This window comes from Salvelinus namaycush, chromosome 11 (genome assembly GCF_016432855.1).
Source record: "Salvelinus namaycush isolate Seneca chromosome 11, SaNama_1.0, whole genome shotgun sequence".
Classification (NCBI taxonomy): Eukaryota; Metazoa; Chordata; class Actinopteri; order Salmoniformes; family Salmonidae; genus Salvelinus; species Salvelinus namaycush.
This window is the reverse complement of record NC_052317.1, coordinates 26,229,120-26,249,804: the sequence shown is the minus strand read 5'-3', so window position 1 is coordinate 26,249,804 and position 20,685 is coordinate 26,229,120. Positions and strand designations below refer to the sequence as shown.

General features: G+C 43.5%; 2 protein-coding genes across 2 annotated transcripts; one reads left to right on the top strand and one right to left on the bottom strand.

Annotated features, from left to right (window-relative positions):
- Positions 1-790: 790 nt before the first annotated feature.
- LOC120055951 (insulin-like growth factor-binding protein 1) lies at positions 791-8,495 on the top strand. The gene is made up of 4 exons (XM_039004026.1): positions 791-1,327; positions 1,486-1,625; positions 7,096-7,224; positions 7,396-8,495. The coding sequence occupies exons 1-4, from the start codon at positions 979-981 to the stop codon at positions 7,519-7,521; spliced, it is 744 nt and encodes a 247-aa protein (XP_038859954.1). The 5' UTR covers positions 791-978; the 3' UTR covers positions 7,522-8,495.
- Positions 8,496-10,425: 1,930 nt separating this feature from the next.
- On the bottom strand, positions 10,426-20,242 carry LOC120055572 (insulin-like growth factor-binding protein 3). Its single transcript, XM_039003455.1, has 4 exons — positions 19,873-20,242; positions 18,449-18,714; positions 14,101-14,220; positions 10,426-10,815 (listed from the first exon to the last, which is right to left on the bottom strand). Exons 1-4 carry the CDS (start codon positions 20,240-20,242, stop codon positions 10,690-10,692), a joined length of 882 nt encoding a protein of 293 aa, XP_038859383.1. The 3' UTR covers positions 10,426-10,689.
- Between the last annotated feature and the right edge of the window lie 443 nt (positions 20,243-20,685).

Genomic DNA, 20,685 nt, shown 5'->3' with positions numbered 1-20,685 from the left:
ACCTTTCACTATCCACATATGACAAGGTAGTTTCAGTTGGTGTAACGAGACACTGACAAATAGTCCAGTCATTGCACAAAGTCACCATGCGATGAAAAACACAAGGTATCATAGAGGCACAGAGAGACAGTGTGTGTCAAGGTATGGGGGAGGGGTGTAGAGGTGTTCAGTGTTAACCGTAGATAAAGTGTGATTAACTAATACTACACCAGGAAGTGACCAATTAAAAAAGACATTCTCCAGACAAACATGTTATGGTTGCATGGTTATGTAACTGATGGGATGATCATGTTTATGTACCCTGCAGATGACCCTTAGTCCACCACATGGGCTGAACAACACATATGGTTTTTGAAAGTAGAGTTGAATCAAGTCATATCCAGTTCATGACTGACCTATAACTTCTGACCCTTTGGTAAGTCATGTACCAAAGGATGAATCTCAATGCACAACTTAACATCAATCCATTGTTAGTTTGTCCCCCACATCATACAGTATGTACAGTATGAACGATCGAGGGGTCAAAACCAAAAAAACAACTCATTGATTTTGCAATGTTTTCCAACATCACCTTGTACAATCACTCCTCGTCCCAGAGTAAATATTGACGACAGGGCAGCTTCAGTGAACCCCAGTTCAGATCTACACACTCTACCAGAGGTCAACCCACCCAATACAGCTAATGCTGCTCCTGCGCTGTCTAGCCAAAATGTTTAATATCTGGAGTCACTGGTTCAAACATTAACCTCCCTGAGGGTCAGAGCTCTGTATAAATACTGCAACTCCTTTGTTCTGAGAATTCATTTCAGAAAGAAAGAAGGAAACCTATAGATGCCTATCTACAGTATATTGTGCTTGTCATAAGTACTTGAGGACTAAGCAAAAACTACACTTGAAGATTAAAGACTGCACTTGAAGAAAATTCATATCTACACCTGACTGTAGATTTTAGTTTCTTTCTACACCTGAAGATTTGAGATGCTCGGATTATATGAGAAGTTGACCCTGCTGGCAGCGATGTCATTGTCCCTCCTGACCTCTCTGGCCCAGTCTTCCCCTGTGGTGGGCCCGGAGCCTATTCGCTGTGCCCCCTGTACCCAGGAGAAGCTGGATGAATGCCCGGCCATCTCCCCAGACTGTAAGCAGGTTCTAAGGGAGCCGGGCTGTGGCTGCTGCTTGGCATGTGCCCTGGAGAAGGGGGCCTCCTGTGGGGTATACACGGCCCACTGTGCTCAGGGGTTAAAATGCAGCCCAAGAGCTGGGGATCCCAGACCCCTCCACTCCCTCACCAGAGGACAGGCCATCTGCACTGAGGACCAGGGACAAGGTAGACTCAGCTTTGATTCCTTCCTTCAGCTATTACTTATAAAGATGATGGACAATCTACAAATTAAACCTTTTTTGACAACATAATCAAAAAGATAGAATCTAAACTTATGTAAAACATGGTATACTTACCCACTAATTTCTCTCTCTAATCCACAGAGGAAGTAGAAGGGGTGCCAGACCACAGCTCCCTAACCTACTTCCTGGGACTCAACACCCCCTTTGACACCAAAAATGAGGGGGCTCAGGAGAGCATCAAGGCCAAGGTCAACACCATCCGCAATAAACTGGTGGAACAGGTATGCACAGTATTCAATCTGAAGCAGGGCCGCCACTTTGGTTTTAGAAGTGGGGGGTACATAACCTGGTGGGGAGTCAGGGGGTCCTCCCCCAGATTTTGGGGGCTATCTAAAGCTAATTTCCTGCAATTTTACACAATCCAATCTATAACAAAAAGTAAGCAAACATGCCCACAGTCATCAAGCTAGGTAAGAGATCCTTATTAAATATGTTTGTGGTTAATAAGACAGAACTTGATCAAAGGTAATTCAATAATAAATATTGTGCTGCACCTTTAACCAATAGCCTAACAAATGAACGACTCTTGAAAAAAATACGTTGATTCTCTTTATTAAAACATCCTCTATATCAAATTTCAGCCAGCCCGAGCTGCCACCCCGACCAATCTAGTCAATAACTCAACTCTTTTCCCAACACAATTTCCTTCTCAGGTCACACCTTTAATTTTGTTTAATTCCCAAAGGGAAAGGTTTGGAAACAAAATCTAAGCAACAAAAAAAAAACGACATACACCTCAAATATACATTAACACACAGAAACAGCAAATTCTCCATATAATTAATCTCATAGGACTAATAGTACTGTAGAGCTCTTTTTATTTGCACACAGTATAGCTGGGTTGCCCTGTCCTGTCCCTAGGGGTCCACCACCCTGCATTGCCCCAACCCATCACACCCCATTCAGCTTTAGGATCTTAGTGAAACATTCCTAATTGGTTTTGGTAGTAGTAGGAGTGACAAAGTGACAACCCACAGGACGGCAGACGCCAGGGTTAGGACTGAGCAGCCCAGCAGCTAGGGATTGCCTAAATAGGTATCTCCCCTGAAGTGGGTATCTTTTCAATACAGACTCCTTTAGTCGTACTGTATTCCATATAAGGCATCCAGTCCTTATGAAAGGTGCCCATTATGCCCTTAATCTTGTAATAAATAAAATCTAGTGATACATAACTTGACATTGTGGGAGGATAACCAACCTTCCTATTAATGTAAATGAATTTCTTAGCCAGTATAAATACTTGAATACACAGTTTTTCAGATAAGTCTCCGGTATCAACAGTGAGAAGGGAGAATCTGTAGCCATGCTGAGACAAAAGAACATACTCTTTTACCAGAATTCAGCCATGCTGTCAGGTTTTGGCCAGGACTGTTCTGGTTTTGTCACTAGATGTCCCCATTGCACCTTTTTTGAACCTTTTGTTTTTTCCTTGCTCTTTTATTGTTTGCACCTGTAGGTCGTTCCCTTGTTTGTATTTAAACCCTGTGTGTTCCTCAGTTCTTTGCTCAGTGTTTGTAAGTTAGCACCCAGCCCCAGCCCAAGCCTTGTTCTGTATATATATTTCTCTTATTGGATTTTCCAGAGGTTCTCTGGTTTAGTTCTTGTGTGTATTTTTGAGTAGTTTTTGGAGGTTTGTTTTTCTCTGCTGTTTTTACCACTTTGTGGAGTTTCTTTTGCATTTTTGAGGATTTCCATTTTGTGCCTCTTGGCTTTATTTTTGGACATTGTGGATTTAGATTCTTTGCCTGAAGTTTTTGTTCTTTTATTAAACCACCATCTCTAGAACTACTGTGTCTGCCTCATCTTCTGGGTTCTGCTGATTATTAGTGACTGTTTCTCGCACCGGGTCCTGACACATGCAGCCTTCACAAGCCCATAAAATATGCAAATATGTCCCCTTGTGTGTTTTAAACCTCCAGGAGAGGAATGACATTTCTGAGTGCATCTAACTCAGTTTCACTGGCATATAGTACGTTCTATGGATGGTCTTAAACTGCAGTCATTTATGTCTGAGATGATATGAACATGACTGGGCATTCTAACACATCTGTATCCATTCATCATCATCAATAGCTTCTACCAGATCCTCCTCGCATTTTAGTTTTACATGTTTTGTGTCATCAGGAAAAGCCTCTATCAACCCTTGAAATAGTTTGGAAATCGACTTTGGAGGTTTGTCAGACTGCCTTAAAATAGCATCTGGCTTGTCCAGTGTTTGCTACACAGAGAGAATGAATTGTTGTATGTGCAAAAATTCACCTCACCTCTGTCACAGACTGGTCTTCCCTGGCTGCCTGACCCTGCTGAGACCCTTGTCACCATCTGATCCTCCTAAAATGAGGCCTGACAAATAATTACCTTAGTGTACATTTATACATGATATTATCCAAGAATAGAATCAATGGTTCAATCATTGAAATGACCATTATTCCCAGATCCCAGATCCCAGACTGTAGCTTTAATCTTCAGCTGCTGTCCTGTAGATGCTGTAGGTCGACCCATCAATTCAAGATGGAACATTGTATCATTCACTGATATTGTTAATATACTGCAAAATTCACCTGAGCTCCGTAGACTGGTTTTCCCTGGCTGTCTGACCCTGCTCGGACCCATGTCACCATCTGATCCTGCTAAGACATGATGAGCATAGTGTTGTGTACTGACTGCACTAGCGGGCTGCATTCCCGTGGGATTCCTGCGAGACCTGCAGTTCCCGACTGAGATCATTGCAGTGCTGTCAGCATTTCTCATGCTGTGGGCGGGAGCGGGGGTGAGAATTTTTTGTTGTTGTCTCTCAGATTATTTGGAAACGGTCCTCTTTCTGCTTTGCATGTGTTCGCCGACCTATTGTATTAAAAGCACATATTTTTCGCATTATTCACACAGAATTTTCTGCTTCAACTTCAGTAGTCTACCCCTCCTAGTTGGGCGTGAGAGTTCAAGTGCACCTAGTATGTGTGGTCTCATTGAAATAGAGTAGGCTGCCTACATGGGCAGAGAATCCCATGGCAGTGAATATGAAATTTACTTAAATATAATTAGACTGTAGTTTACTACAGTGTCTGTAAATATATATGATAATGGAAAGAAGTGGAGGGCGTTCAACCAACGTGTGTCGAAAGGACAATCAAAAAATGTAATCATTATTGAAAAGGAAAAGGCATAACGCGCACGTAGGCTAAGTCGTGAGCTAGCGTTGAACCTTTTCATTTTCAATAAGTATTGATTACCCATATATTTGTCTCTGCCTGCAAATGGTCCCCTAAAGGGTAGGCTGTGTCCTATAGGCCTATACAAAATGTAGCAAGTGCCACTCATTCTTGCTGCTTCCAGTTCAGTAGCCACACCTGTGAAATCAGGTGCACGTGTAGTCTCAATTAAATAGAGTAGGCTGTAGCCTATGCATGGGCACGGGGGCAGTTAAATTTACTTCCTAAATAGACCTATGATTAGGTTATAGTTTACTACATTGCCTAGAAATAGGCCTAAATATTGATCACCCAACTCTGCTCTCTTCAAACTACATTTAGCAAATTGGCTGACATAGCCTAGTAATACAATATAAGGGCCATGTGAGAATCTCTGGTAATTTAACCTATTTCTTAAGTTATTTTTGTGCATTTGATATTGAAAGCAAGAAAGCAAGCAGGTGCGGAAGTGGGATGAAGAAATCATTCCTGCGCAGACCTCTACTGTGCACCATGACAGTGAAGCATGTAACGTTAGAGCCATTTATTACAATGCCAGTGTGAAAAGTAAGGAATTAGCTAGGGAAACTAACATTACATTGCCATACTGACTAATAAAAGTCACATTGCACTGAAAAAAACGTCAGAAAATCAATATTCAATCATTTGGCCGATGGTTTGATTGAGGCAAAAAGAATAGCTAACGTTCGACAACCTTTGGACAGCTCTCTCTAACGGTACATCAACTGGCGATAGCTAGCCAAGTTAAATTACTTCTGAAACGGGACAAAACAAAGGCTACAAAACATTTCCATACAAACAACAGCTGTTACATAATAATAATAGCCACCTCATATCGCTGTCTGACAGAACTGGAGCCTAGAGCTGACCTGGCTGTGGTAGCTAGCATAGCTTATTCATTCACCTCAGTCGAGAGGGGATAAACCATTAGCTATTGTTACATGTCAGTTACAATACTAGCTCAGCACTGCAAATTAACACTAGTAAAAAAAATCTGTTAAGTTAAACAGCAGTTACCTTAACTAAATAGTAGCCAGTTTCTGCTCTGCTTGCTTTTACAACTCGGTGAAAGAGCGCAACACATACACACTGAACTATACTCAACTCTCTCAAGCTGGTCCAGCCAGCCTTCCAGCAGCTTTGCCTTCACACAGCCTGTCAGCCCGCTCTGTGGTGTTCACGAGGTCCTAAATCCAGCAGGCTGAACACTCCAAACAGCCTACCCAACTGCTCGGAGGCGTCCGCATGGTCCTAAAGCACACTGTTGCCGCTTTTTGTATCACATTGCAATGATAAAACTGGGGGTGACAAAAATGCAATTTCAAAATGTGTGGGAGGGAGTGGACATAACCCGCCCAGTGAAAGTCGCGCCCCTGACCTGACGTACTGTCAAAGTTCGGTAGGTCTTCAGACTGTAATGGTGGAACAGGTGGGCACAACTTACATATGTATCAAGCTTCTGATCAGTACTCCCCCTCTGCATGTAATCTTATTCATTGTGATCTAAAAGGCTAAACTCCCTTAGAAAAAAGATTGGAGTATTGAAACAGCAGTAAAAGTGCAGCAACTGCAGTCGACTGTGGTATTTTGCACGCAGTAATTGCAGAATAACTGCAGTGTACTGCAATTGAACTGCAGTTAGACTGCACTGTTACTGTAGTAAAAAAAACACTGGTATATTGAACACAGTATTTGCAGCATACAGCAGTTATACTGCACTCTGATTGCAATCTTTTTTTGTAAGGGCTGATCCTAAATCAGGTGCTTTATACGGCCCCGGACTTACTTTCTTCTTCTTCAGCTGTAGCTTAGTGGAGAGAACCTAATTTAGAGTTCAAGTCAATTTAGCTCTTAGCCACCAGAGGAAGCTGTTGCCATTTTAACAAAAACCACCCAGACTCAGTGAGAAAATGTTATTCCCTTGAGATGATATTTGCTTTGCATTTTACCACATGACAATTTAATGTTCTTAGTCAGATATAACAACTTAGTATAGGACCAAAAGGCTCCTAAACAGCTTCTACCCCCAAGCCATAAGACTGAACAATTAATCAAATAGCTACCTGGACTATTTACATTGACCCCCCCATTTGTTTTTACAGTGCTGCAACTCCGTTTATTATCTATGCATAGTCACTTTACCCCTACCTACATGTACAAATTACCTCGACTAACCTGTACCCCCGCACATTGACTCGGTACAGGTATCCCCTGTATATAGCCTCGTTATTGTTACCATATTGTGTTACTTTTTATTATTTTTTACTTTAGTTTATTTGTTAAATATTTTCTTAACTCTTTCTTGAACTGCATTGTTGGTTAAGGGCTTGTAAGTAAACATTTCACGGTAAGGTTGTATTCGGTGCATGTGACAAATAAAGTTTGATTTGATTTCATAATGTATTCTATGTCCATCTTGCTGTGTTTATTATACAGTATGTTTTGTATCAGATGTTGACTGTTCTCTTTGTCTTATCCCCAGGGTCCCTGCCACATTGAGCTGCATGCAGCTCTGGACAAGATAACCAGCTCTCAGCAGGAACTAGGAGAGAAGTTCACCAATTTCTACCTACCCAACTGTGACAAACATGGCTTCTACAAGGCCAAGCAGGTAAGGCATACCACCAGAGCTGTAGGTTTGTTTAGCAATAGCATTAGCTCATTAGTGGTTGATAGTAGGACCAGGGATTTTTCTTGTGATCTGACCAGGAAAACATTTATCAATGCAGTGAAGTTGATCCATGTAATTTAATATATTGCCCCCTCTTCTGTTGTGTTCTAGTGTGAGTCGTCTCTGGTGGGACCCCCTGCCAGGTGTTGGTGTGTGTTCTCCTGGAATGGGAAGAAGATTCTGGGGTCCAATTATCTACTAGGAGGCTTAGAGTGCCAGCTGGAGCTCACTCACTAAATCATGGACACTCTGACCCACATTCACAGGCACATGCATGCACACGTATTGACACATATACAGAGTATTTTTTACTCTGCTTAAACCCACATATAGGTGCCCTCAAACCTACACACATCCGCATCATATATACTGACTTTCTTTTACAAACACATACAAATACACACTCATTCAAATAAGCACACATTTTCATTTAAAAAAAATATGTAATTACTCTTAATTTATTTACGTGACGTATCACACCTTATTTATTCAAAACGCGTATGTGCTTACTAGTATGAACCATTTGTCATTTTTAGATTATTTATGTTTCCTATTTTCTGATTGTAAATAGGGCAACAGTGTATGCATTTGTGTTTCTGACTAAATAACTCCATCTCTGAAGACCACAGGTCTCCAGCTCTGCCAAACCCAGTTCAGGGTCTTCAGAATCTGTTTTTGATTCATTCAACCAGGTGGACCCGTGCACAGTAAATGAAACAACACAGCCATTCATTCATTCAACATGTTGACAGTTTTGGAAGGTATTCTCATTGACATTTCCTCAATGGGTATCGGGGAAATACTTAAAGTTCCACAAGTATGCATCTGGTGGCCAGGCACAAACATATCACTGCTCATCCAAGCCCCTGTTTGGTTTTGGGGGAGTTTTTCTGTCTTCATCTACCTCTACTGGTCTGTGCAGGTCTTCTGGTTTAGCAGATGTTTTTTGGGACAGTTCTTTCTCCCAACTCTCTGCACGTACACCACCCTCCTCATGTGAGGTCATTGTTTTATTTGTCTGAAAGGAAGTTCTCTTTTGTTTGATGAAATGTCTGTATTTATTATATGTCAAACTATTCCTGACAGCAAGTCAGAAATATGTTATGAGATATGCTGCTATTACTTTTTGTTTGGTTTGTTACAAATCATGTATAGCCTATGTTAGTTACTCTGTTGTAATTTTGTGCTTTCAATAAACACGTTAACCTCAATCTTTGTGTTTAGAGCATGTTTCTGTAGCATAGGACATATTAGGACGCGGCAAGTTTGGAGAGTTGAATGAAGACACCAGTAACTTCATTAAATGAAGTATTTATTTGTGAGGAAACGTTTAACAGAGGTTCTTGTATATCCCCTGGTTTTAACCCAGAGGTTGTGGGAACACTTGGTTCTCAACAAATTATGAGAAAAGACTCCTGGGTAAAGTCTAGAATGGTACCCTATTCCCTGTAGTGCGCTACTATAGACCTGGTCAAAAGTAGTGCACTACATAGGGAACAGGGTACCATTTTGGACACAACCCTGGTGGGAATTTAAAACATTTCCAGAGCTAGCAACATGCAGGGTTACTTCTGCAGCAAGCCTCAACAAAACCTCTAGTGGCAATAGTTATGAGGGATATCAAGTTATAATTGTGAACAAAAAGTATTCAGAATCTCAGCATCATCAATAAGGATCATGGACATTTAGAAATCTTAAGCATATTCAGACAACACACTTACAAAAGTAAATCACATAGCAATGGAAGCTGGTGTCAACTTTACTGCATTTATTTGTTAAAAATACACTTTTTTGATACAAGCATACAGAATATTGACCTTTAACTAAGGCACAACTAAATGGTGAAAAGGAATCTCTGAAAACAGAAAAACGTGCCAAGTGTCACGTCTGGAGGAAAACTGGCACCATCTCTACGGTGAAGAATGGTGGTGGCAGCATCATGTTGTGGGGATGTTTTTCAGCGTCAGGGACTGGGAGAGACTAGTCAGGATTGAGGGAAAGATAAACGGAGCAAAGTACAGAGCGGTCCTTGATGAGAACCTGCTCCAGAGTGTTCAGGACCTCAGACTGGGGCGAAGGTTCACCTTCCAACAGGACAATGACCCTAAGAACAGCCAAGACAACGCAGGAGTGGCTTCGGGATAAGTCACTGAATGTCCTTGAGTGGCCCACCCAGAGCCCGGACTTGAACCCGATTGAACATCTCTGGAGAGACCTGAAAATAGCTGTGCAGCGACACTCCCCATCCAACCTGACAGAGCTCGAGAGGATCTGGAAAGAAGAATGGGAGAAACTCTCCAAATACAGGTGTGCCAAGCTTGTAGCGTCATACCCAAGAAGACTCGAGGCTGTAATCGCTGCCAAAGGTGCTTCAACAAAGTACTGATTGAAGGGTCTGAATACTTACGTAAGTGTCATATTTCAGTGTTTTACTTTTAATAAATTAGCAAAAATGTCCAAAAACCTGTTTTTGCTTTATCATTATGGGGTATTGTGTGTAGATTGATGACGGGAAAAAAACTATTTAATCAATTTTAGAATTAGACTGTAACGTAACAAAATGTGGAAAAAGTCAAGTGGTCTGAACATTTTTCCGAATGCACTGTATGTTCCACTGGTGGAAGTGTAGGGAATGTACTTACATGAAGATGTATATAAGTTTCATAGGGAAGATGAGAACAATATCCAGCTTTATAGTCAACTCCCTTAAAGGGTCCTGAGAAAAGGGCAGTGATGCTGCAGTGAGATACAGGTTGGACTAAAAGCTGATGTATGTATCCTCTGGCACAAAGTGGGAAGGCGTTTTATGACACTGTACTGTACTGTGCCACAGGGTGGTCACACACCAGCGGTTACACAGATAGACACACTTGTATTTTACACACACACACACACACACACACACACACACACACACACACACACACACACACACACACACACACACACACACACACACAGACACGTACAGTAACATATCAAACATACAGAATTACTGTATATGAGTCTCTGTCATCAAGTCTGTAATCATCAAGGCTAGCCCTCTGCAATGGAATTAATTATCTAATTTGTCCTTCTTAGAAGTACTGGCCTCTGTCTATGGAGAATCCATCCACACACTGCTTACAGTGCATAGGAGCAACACATAGCATTGGAGGGTGTGTGTTGGACACAAGGAGTGTGATTGGATGAGTCCTCTTCTCAAGCCACTCCTCCTGCCCTGCCTTCCACACGGTCCTGTTGGCGAAGTATCATCAATGCCAGCCAACACGTCCAGGCCCAGCCATTTTGGACCCTTTTGGATCCCGATATCCTCATAGTTTTTCTGTGTGTTCATGGCTCCCTTTTCTTTCTCTCCGCCTCTCTCTCTCTCTCTCTCTCTGGTTCCTTCTTGCTGCTCAGGTCTTATTGGCTCTCAGAGTTGTAGCACTGGGTGTCTCCTCTCTCCTTCCCGTTGAAACTTGGCAATGGCTGCCCATACTTGTCGACACACCAGCAAAACCCTCGCTTTCTGCCCTTGGATGGACGGCACTGTGTGTGTGAGGGAGAGAGAGAAAGGGAGAGAGAGAAACAGAGAGAGTTACAGAGAGCGAGGGAGAGAGCAAGAAAGAGTTACAGAGAGAGGGGGAGAGAGTTACAGAGAGAGAATTACAGAGAGAGAGAGTTACAGCAAGATAGTTATAGAGAGAGAGTTACAGAGAGAGAGAGAGTTACAGTGAGAGAGTTAGATAGAGAGTTAGAGAGAGAGTTACAGTGAGAGAGTTAGAGAGAGTTACAGAGAGAGAGAGAGTTACACCGAGAGAGAGAGAGAGAGTTACAGCGAGAGAGAGAGTTACAGTGAAAGAGTTAGAGAGAGAGTTACAGAGAGAGAGAGAGATACAGAGAGATACAGAGAGAGAGAGAGAGAGTTACAGAGAGAGAGAGAGAGCGAGAGTTACAGAGAGAGAGAGAGGTACAGTGAGAGAGTTAGAGAGAGAGAGCTACACAGAGAGGGAGAGAGTTACAGCAAGATAGTTACAGAGAGATAGTTACAAAGAGAGGGAGAGAGTTACAGAGAGAGAGGGAGAGAGTTACAGAGAGAGTGTTACAGAGAGAGAGTGTTACAGAGAGAGAGAGTTACAGAGAGAGAGAGAGTTACAGAGAGAAAGTTACAGAGAGAGAGTTACAGAGAGAGAGAGAGTTACACAGAGAGAGTAACAGAGGGAGAGAGTTACAGAGAGAGAGAGAGTAACAGCAAGAGAGTTACAGAGAGAGGGAGAGAGTTACAGAGAGAGAGAGAGAGTTACAGCAAGAGAGTTACAGAGAGTTACAGCAAGAGAGTTACAGAGAGTTACAGAGAGAGGGAGAGAGTTACAGAGAGAGAGAGAGAGTTACAGCAAGAGAGTTACAGAGAGAGAGTTACAGAGAGAGAGGGAGATAGTTACAGAGAGAGAGTTACAGAGAGAGAGAGAGAGAGAGAGTTACAGAGAGCGGGGGGGAGAGAGAGAGTTACAGCGAGAGAGGGTTACAGAGAGAGAGGGAGAGAGGGTTACAGAGAGAGAGGGAGGGAGTTACAGAGAGTGCGTGTTACAGAGAGAGAGAGAGAGAGAGAGAGAGAGTTACAGAGAGAGAGAGAGAGAGTTACAGAGAGCGAGGGGGAGAGAGAGAGTTACAGCGAGAGAGGGTTACAGAGAGAGGGAGAGAGGGTTACAGAGAGAGAGGGAGAGAGTTACAGAGAGTGCGTGTTACAGAGAGAGAGAGAGAGAGAGTTACAGCGAGAAAGTTACAGAGAGAGAGGGAGAGTTACAGAGAGAGGGTTATATTGAGAGAGGGAGAGAGAGAGAAAGTTACAGAGAGAGGGAGAGAGATACTTACATGGAGAGAAAGTACAATAAAAAGATTTAGGCTTGTACTGTACATAACTACCAATAGTCATCTAGCACAATGGCCATCTAAAATGACTTGAGGAAGTGGGACATGAAATGGTTAAGGACATTAACGTCCATTTTGTGCTGAGGACCTGAGGAGACTTGGCCATGGGACGCATGCTGGTGGTATTTTCAGCTGCTTTTACGGTCTACCTCCAGTTCCACACACATATAGAGAGCTTTAAGATAAACAGAAACCTGGTCAAATATTTGCTTAGGCCCGTTTGTGAACAACTGAGACCCAATATCTATTTTCAGTGAGCTGGTGGCCAGTACAAATCATCTGTTGCTGATTATACCCCAAAGCTCCAAATTATGGGTACTACAAATGACTTACATAGTCTCCGGAGCAACCCAAGGCCTGTTATTTTACTGCCAATTTGACTAAAGGTCAGAGTCCTCTCCAGTAAAACATGCAGGCATTAATTTGAAGGGCAAAGGAAGGCTAACAAATGGCGTCGCTCTCTAAAAGAGTTCATCAGAATGGAAGTCAGTCCTTTCTCTGCTTGATATTACATGTGTCTAGGTATCTGACCCCAGAGACCATAGGATAGGCTCAACCCTGTAAGAGCGATGTGGTACAGTAGAGTTTATGTATTGGACTGTCCAGTCAAAATATGACTATCGTGTCTACTGTATCTTAACTCTCTAATATTGGCACCCATTAGCATGTTATTTCCCTTCTACGAACAAATTATGTTTTATTATCATTTCATCTATATGACCAATCAAGTAGTATAATTTTATTAAAGTACACATGCTGAGAGGTTAGGTCACATTTTCAGGAAAAAGTAATTAAAAAGTTGGAACGTTGGAGTCAAAGAATGACTCCACTAAATGGTAGCTTGGGAATCTAATAAAAGTAATAAAAAGAAGACAAAACCTGGAAAAATGCATTTAAAGGCTGCATTAAAAGCTCTTTTAAATGCACCTCTCATGCATAATCGCTTTACCATTTCCACCATCTAACTCCAAATGCTTTACTTCATCCTCCAAACTATGTATAAATGTATAGTTAATAAGACATGTTGGGTCTGAGACTCATGGGAACCGCTGAAGTAAACTCCCAGACATTAATGTGTGCCATTCCCTCCCTGCCTGCCATCCCCGGGGGAGAGACAAACATACATTTTATATAAACAAAGACAATGAGCCTGGCGTTTTGGTATAGCTGGTTATGAGATGATTGCAGGTCAAACAGAGGCACGGCCATTAGGCAGGAGACTCAGTGCTGTGGCATGTAATAGAAATGTTGCTTTGTTTTTGGTGGGTGCCGTGATGGCGCTGGTGGACTAAGTGCCTCCATATGAACACGTCAGGGACACTCATTTATTATAAACCTATTGTGGGCGGACCAGGACCACGCAAATGTTTGAAATGGCTGAAGATTCTATTTTCGGCACTGCTTTTTCAAAAGTCTGGCAATTATGGGGAGCGAGCAGCGGGTGCCGGCGGACACCTTGACGTCTGTCTCCCTGGGAGGGTTCACGTTAAATGGCCGCCGTTTGAGCCTCGCTGGGTGCTTGCTGGGGTCTGTGGTTCCATGTCTACAGAGCCAACCCCAAATGGTGTGGCTGAGAAGTGATGAGGCTCTAATAACTAGTGAAGCAGATCTGGAGGAATGGATCTTCTCCAGATATGAATCTAGTATGCATGATGAGCCACTGACATTACAATCTTCATTGATGAAGAAAGGGTAAGTGGGAAGATGATGGTAGTTACAATGTTCAAATGGGGGTGACTTTCCTGGCCTCTATAACACTGTTCAAATAGGTGGGTCTGGTATCTGGGCTTGTATTCCTTGGTGGATGCATGGCTTTGACACATTCGGGTAATGCCAAGAAGCGTGGGGGACTGACTCATAAAATGGCATCTTTATCCCTACGGTGTGTTTGTAGGATTTCCTTACCTGTTTCTTTTTGTAGAAGCCCTTATTGTCACAGTTTGGGATGTGGAAGCCTCTGGGGTTGAGGATGTCTGTGATCTTCAGTCCTTTGAGGACACTCTCCATCTCTCTAAGACAGGGACCCTAAACACACACAGACTATAATGACCCATATTACTTCTTCCAATCCAAAGCACTCTGTCTATTACCTACAGCTCAAATAATGTATTTATCCTATTCGAACAGTGAAACTAACAGAAGCCACAAAAGTGTGCTTACTTGGTACAGTGTAATTCAATCTCTAGGAACAATGGCGCCGGAGAAGAAGGCTGACGTTTTACGTGTCCCCAACTGATTGTGTTATTTTGTTAGTTTATTTGCATTGTTTGTAACTTATTTTTGAACTTACTTTGTACATAATGTTGCCGCTACCGTCTCTTATGACCGAAAATAACTTCTGGACATCAGGACTGAGATTACTCACCATGGACTGGCAGAATCCTTTTTTTCCTTTAACGAGTCTGACGAGCCCGACGCGAACGATATACTGCTTTCTCGGGAACAGGTCCAGATCCCCGTGATTTGCGTGAAGAAAAAGGGGCCAGAGGGAGATTTCGTAGGTGATCGAATAAACCCCCACTTCCTTCCATTCTGCTAGCAAACGTGCAATCTTTGGAGAATAAAATCGATGACCTACGCGGAAGATTAAACTACCAACGAGACATTCAAAACTGTAATATCTTATACTTCACAGAGTCGTGGCTGAACGACGACACTATCAGCATACAGCCTGCTGGTTATACGCTATACCGGCAGGATAGAACATCAGCGTCTGGTAAGACAAATGGCGGCAGATTGTATTTTTGTAAATAACAGCTGATGCACAATATCTAAGTCTCGAGCTATTGCTCGCCTGAGGTTAGAGTATTTCATGATAAGCTGTAGACCACACTATCTACCTAGACAGTTTTCATCTGTATTTTTCGTAGCTGTTTACATACCACCACAGATTGAGGTTGGCACTAAGACAGCATTGAATGAGCTGTTTTCCGCCATAAGCAAACAAGAAAACGCTCACCCAGGGGCGGTGCTCCTAGTAGCCAGGGACTTTAATGCAGGGAAACTTAAATCCAAATTTCTATCAGCATGTTAAACGTGCAACCAAAGAGAAAAAACACTCTTGACCCCCTTTACTCCACACACAGAGAAGCATACAAAGCTCTCCCTCGCCCTCCATTTGGCAAATCTGACCATAATTCTATCCGCCTGATTCCTGCTTACAAGTACAAATTAAAACAGGAAGCACCAGTGACTAGATCAATAAAAAAGTGGTCAGATGAAGCAGATGCTAAGCTACAGGACTGTTTTGCTAGCACAGACTGGAATATGTTCCGGGATTCCTCCGATGGCATTGAGGAGTACACCACATTAGTCATTGGCTTCTTCAATAAGTGCATCAATGACGTCGTCCCCACAGTGACCGTATGTACATACCACAACCAGAAGCCATGGATTACAGGCAACATCCGCACTGAGCTAAAGGCAAGAGCTGCCGCTTTCAAAGAGCGGGACTCTAACCCGGAAGCTTATAAGAAATCCCGCTATGCCCTCCGACGAACCATTAAACAGGCAAAGCGTCAATACAGGACTAAGAACAAATCGTACTACACCGGCTCTGACGCTCGTCGGATGTGGCAGGGCTTGCAAACCATTACAGACTACAAAGGGATGCATAGCCGAGAGCTGCCCAGTGACACAAGCCTACCAGACGAGCTAAACTACTTCTATGCTGGTGCTCTCATGCACTGAAACATGCATGAGAGCACTAGCTGTTTGGAAGACTGTGTGATCCCGTTCTCCGCAGCCGATGTGAGTAAGACCTTTAATTATTAAACAGTTCAACATTCACAAGGCCGCAGGACCAGACGGATTACCAGGACTTGTTTTCAACCTTTCCCTGTCCGAGTCTGTGCCCAAGAACACTAAGGTAACCTGCCTAAATGACTACCGACCTGTAACACTCTCGTCTGTAGCCATGAAGTGCTTTGAAAGGCAGGTCATGGCTCACATCAACACCATTATCCCAGAAACCCTAGACCCACTCCAATTTGCATACCGCCACAACAGATGATGCAAGGAACATCTATGTGAGAATGCTATTCATTGACTACAGCTCAGCGTTCAACACCATAGTGTCCTCAAAGCTCATCAATAAGCTAAGGACCCTGGGATTAAACACTTCCCTCTGCAACTGAATCCTGGTCTTCCAGACGGGCCGCCCCCAGGTGGTAAGGGTAGGTACAGTAACAACACATCCGCCATGCTGATCCTCAACACAGGGGCCCCTCAGGGGTGCATGCTCAGTCCCCTCCTGTACACCCTGTTCACTTATGACTGCACGGCCAGGCAAGACTCCAACACCATCCTTAAGTTTGCCGATGACTTAACAGTGGTAGGCCTGATCACCGACAACGACGAGACAGCCTATAGGGAGGATGTCAGAGACCTGGCCGTGTGGTGCCAGGACAACCTCTCCCTCAACGTGATTAAGACAAAGGAGATGATTGTGGACTACAGGAAAAAGAGGGCCGAGCATGCCCCCATTCTCGTCGACGGGGCTGCAGTGGAGCAGGTTGAGAGCTTCAAGTTCCTTGGTGTCCACATCACCAACAAACTAACATGGTCCAAGCACACCAAGACAGTCGTGAAGAGGGCACGACAAAACCTATTCCCCCTCAGGAGACTGAAAAGATTTGGCATGGTTCCTCAGATCCTCAAAAGGTTCTACAGCTGCACCATCGAGAGCATCCTGACTGGTTGCATCACTGCCTGGTATGGCAACTGCTCAGCCTCCGACCGCAAGGCACTACAGAGGGTAGTGCGAACGGCCCAGTATATCACTGGGCCAAGCTTCCTGCCATCCATGACCTCTATACCAGGCGGTATCAGAGGAAGGCCCTAAAAATTGTCAAAGACTCCAGCCACCCTAGTCATAGACTGTTCTCTCTGCTACCACACAGCAAGCGGTACAGGAGCGCCAAGTCTAGGTCCAAGAGGCTTCTAAACAGCTTCTACCCCCAAGCCATAAGACTCCTGAACATCTAATCAAATGGCTACCCAGACTATCTGCATTGCCCCCCCCCCCCTCCCCCCCCCCCCCCCTGTTGTTATCATCTATGCATCGTCACTTTAATAACTCTACCTTCATGTACATATTACCTCAACTAACCGGTGCCCCCAGATATTGACTCTGTACCGGTACCCCCCTGTATATAGTCTCGCTATTGTTATTTTACTGCTGCTCTTTAATTACTTGTTACTTTTATTTCTTATTCTTGTCCGTATTTTTTTAAACTGCATTGTTAGTTAGGGGCTCGTAAATAAGCATTTCACTGTAAGGTCTACACCTGTTGTATGTGACTAATACAATTTGATTTGATTTGACTTAGACAGGGATGCTATCATTAGCATTAGGCTACACCAAGCTCCATCTGTAGCCTAACGCACTACGCACTACCCTTCAGTAGTACCCAAACAATGTTGGTACTAGGGATAAGAAGAAAGAGAGGCAACTAATAGGAAATGAATTCACCTTGTGAGGCCTTACACTTTGCTGAAAGCTGCTTAGAAACTAGCTAACACTTTACACAAAGGGATAGGCCAGGGGATAAGGTCCATTCAAAGAGGTCTTAGAAAGGAGCCGACAGGCCTTATCCTCAAGTCCAGCTCCAGTCTCTGATCAAAGCAAATCAAGGCAGAATTAATTCCTTGTGCTGCACTCGTTTCTCTGCCACCGGGCCAAAGACAGGATAAAAAATTGAAAGAGGAGGGAGGAGGGCGAGTCCAAACAGGCACACGCAAAGGGCCAATCCATCATCAACTTGCTCTGAGACTCCCTTCCCTCCAGACCGCCACCGCTCCCCTCCGTTCCCCCAGGAGGCATGCGGACGCCTTTCTGCGAAACAACAGGTTACACACAGAGGCAGAGCTACTGTACCCAATCACCGCCATGCCAATCTCCCGCCGCCACGCCACCGCCAACCGTCAGTACCCATACCCAGAACATTTCATCACCCGCAGACGGACGGAGAAAAACACCAAAACACAGAGAAAACGGGGAGGAAAGAGGGAGAGAGGAGGAGAAGGGAGGAGAAAAACACCAAAACACAGAGAAAACGGGGAGGAAAGAGGGAGAGAGGAGGAGAAGGGAGGAGAAAAACACCAAAACACAGAGAAAACGGGGAGGAAAGAGGGAGAGAGGAGGAGAAGGGAGGAGAAAAACACCAAAACACAGAGCGAAGAAGGAGGAAGAGGAGAACATTTTCTGAAAGACTGTTCCTAGAGAAAGGAAAACAGTGGACCTGGTACTCACATACTCTGGCTCCTGCTTGGATTCCAGGGAGAAGTTCTGTTGGTCTGTGCTGTGAGCTCCAGGGAGTTCCTCCATTTTGTAGCTCCGGGCCCTCTTCAGCTGCTCCCTGTGGATGACCACTGCCTTGACAGGGTGGAGGAGAGAGGGGTGGTGGGGGAGTCTGGGGGGGCCTACAGGAGGTCTGTTGGTGCTGAAAAGGGCTTGGGGGGCTTGGATCACTGGGGCGGTGGTGTTTTGCTCCTCCTCCTGAGTACCACCCACATTCTCTGCCAAAAATTATTTTGGGGGAATTATTTTCATTCCCAAAATTACATAATTATTTTAAGTATTATACAATATAAGTATAATATTTAGTATAATAATACTAATGGGTGTATGTTTGGATCACGTGAATCATGTGAATGGTCTATATGTGCTGGTTCAGGTGTTTTTTTGTCATTCCCTTGAAGTTCATCCAAGCTAATAATAGTTTCACATTAATTACTGATGAAGAGAGGCAGGTAGAGAGATCAGATGACATTTAACATTACAAAATTACAAAATGTAAATTGGTTTTGATTTACAATTGTAAACCACAGTATAGTTTGAAATAAATATTGACATCTGTCAAATAATTCCAGACTCATTCCATCAATAATCTTCATGAAACCCTTGTATCACACAGTCCCAGTTGTATCACACAGTCCCAGTTGTATCACACAGTCCTAGTTGTATCACACAGTCCCAGTTGTATCACACAGTCCCAGTTGTATCACACAGTCCTAGTTGTATCACACAGTCCCAGTTGTATCACACAGTCCCAGTTGTATCACACAGTCCCAGTTGTATCACACAGTCCTAGTTGTATCACACAGTCCCAGTTGTATCACACAGTTCCAGTTGTATCACACAGTCCCAGTTGTATCACACAGTCCCAGTTGTATCACACAGTCCCAGTTGTATCACACAGTCCCAGTTGTATCACACAGTCCTAGTTGTATCACACAGTCCCAGTTGTATCACATAGTCCCAGTTAGAAAATTGATGAAAGAATCATAGAGAGGAATACAGCAAAATTACAAGGTCAAACACCTATATCAACCAGATCATGAGTTAAAACCATTCTATCAATAATTAAATTCGCAAAAGACACCATTCTTGCTGTGGAATTCACCATAATAAAAACAGACAGTATAATTTTGTCCATCCAATTGTGTCAATATTGGATATATTACGCACAGGCTGGCTTCATCTAACCGGATAACTCAAGGTGATAAATTATACTTTAGGCTACCTTGCATCCAGATGTTTGATGACAAGCAAAGTTATCTGTATTTTTACAGGCGACATTATTATAACAATATAATAATTATAACAATATAATAATCAGTTGGTAAACCATGCGTAAAAACCTTTCCAAACTGCGTCATCATCTTGGCATTTACCTTGTATCTCATTGACGGCAGGTAAAGCGGCGGTGGATCTTTTAATGGTCGCAATCGCACACTGTCCTCGTCCCTCCAGCAGAGCTTGGAGAGGTTTCGTCTCGCCGGGCTGCTGCTGGCATGTCATCCCGGAGCCACATCTCCCCGTGTACACCCCGCACGGCTGTCCAAATGCCAGCGCGCAAGTCATGCAGCACCCGCAGCCAGTTTCGCGAACTCTCTCGGTGCAGTCCTTGGGCAACGGCTTGCAGAGGAGCCGGGCTCCAGCATCACAAGGTTCACACCGGATAACCGGCCCTACCGCGGCTGATCTCCGCGTAATCAATGCCAGAACAACTGTCATCCAAAGTGTGCGATAACAGGTCTCCATTGTAATGATTTCGGGTAGGTCGTGGTGCGTATTGTCCAAAATTTAACTCTGCAGTTGATGCGTACCTAATTCACATGAAGCCACTTTAGACAAAACGTCTCAATATATAGAGCCATCCACTGCAATGTCACACCCCCTCAAATGAGTTGCCTGTGTGTGGGAACTTCCTCGCTGATATTTTCTGAGAAAACTTGCTTAGAAGTTTCAATGAAAAAAGTAGCTTATTAATAAATAAAACATATGTTTTGGTGTGCAAATAAGTAATCAAATAAACTATCCAAATAAGCAACAATCCATCGGATCGAACTTTATTTATTTCTAAATCATTGTAAGGCTAATTCTGAAACCGATTGTTGTGGATTTTCTCTTTGGGTATGCCAGCACAATAACTAACTTAATTTTAGTTGTATGACTTCTCTACAGACTTCTCTACAGACTTCTAT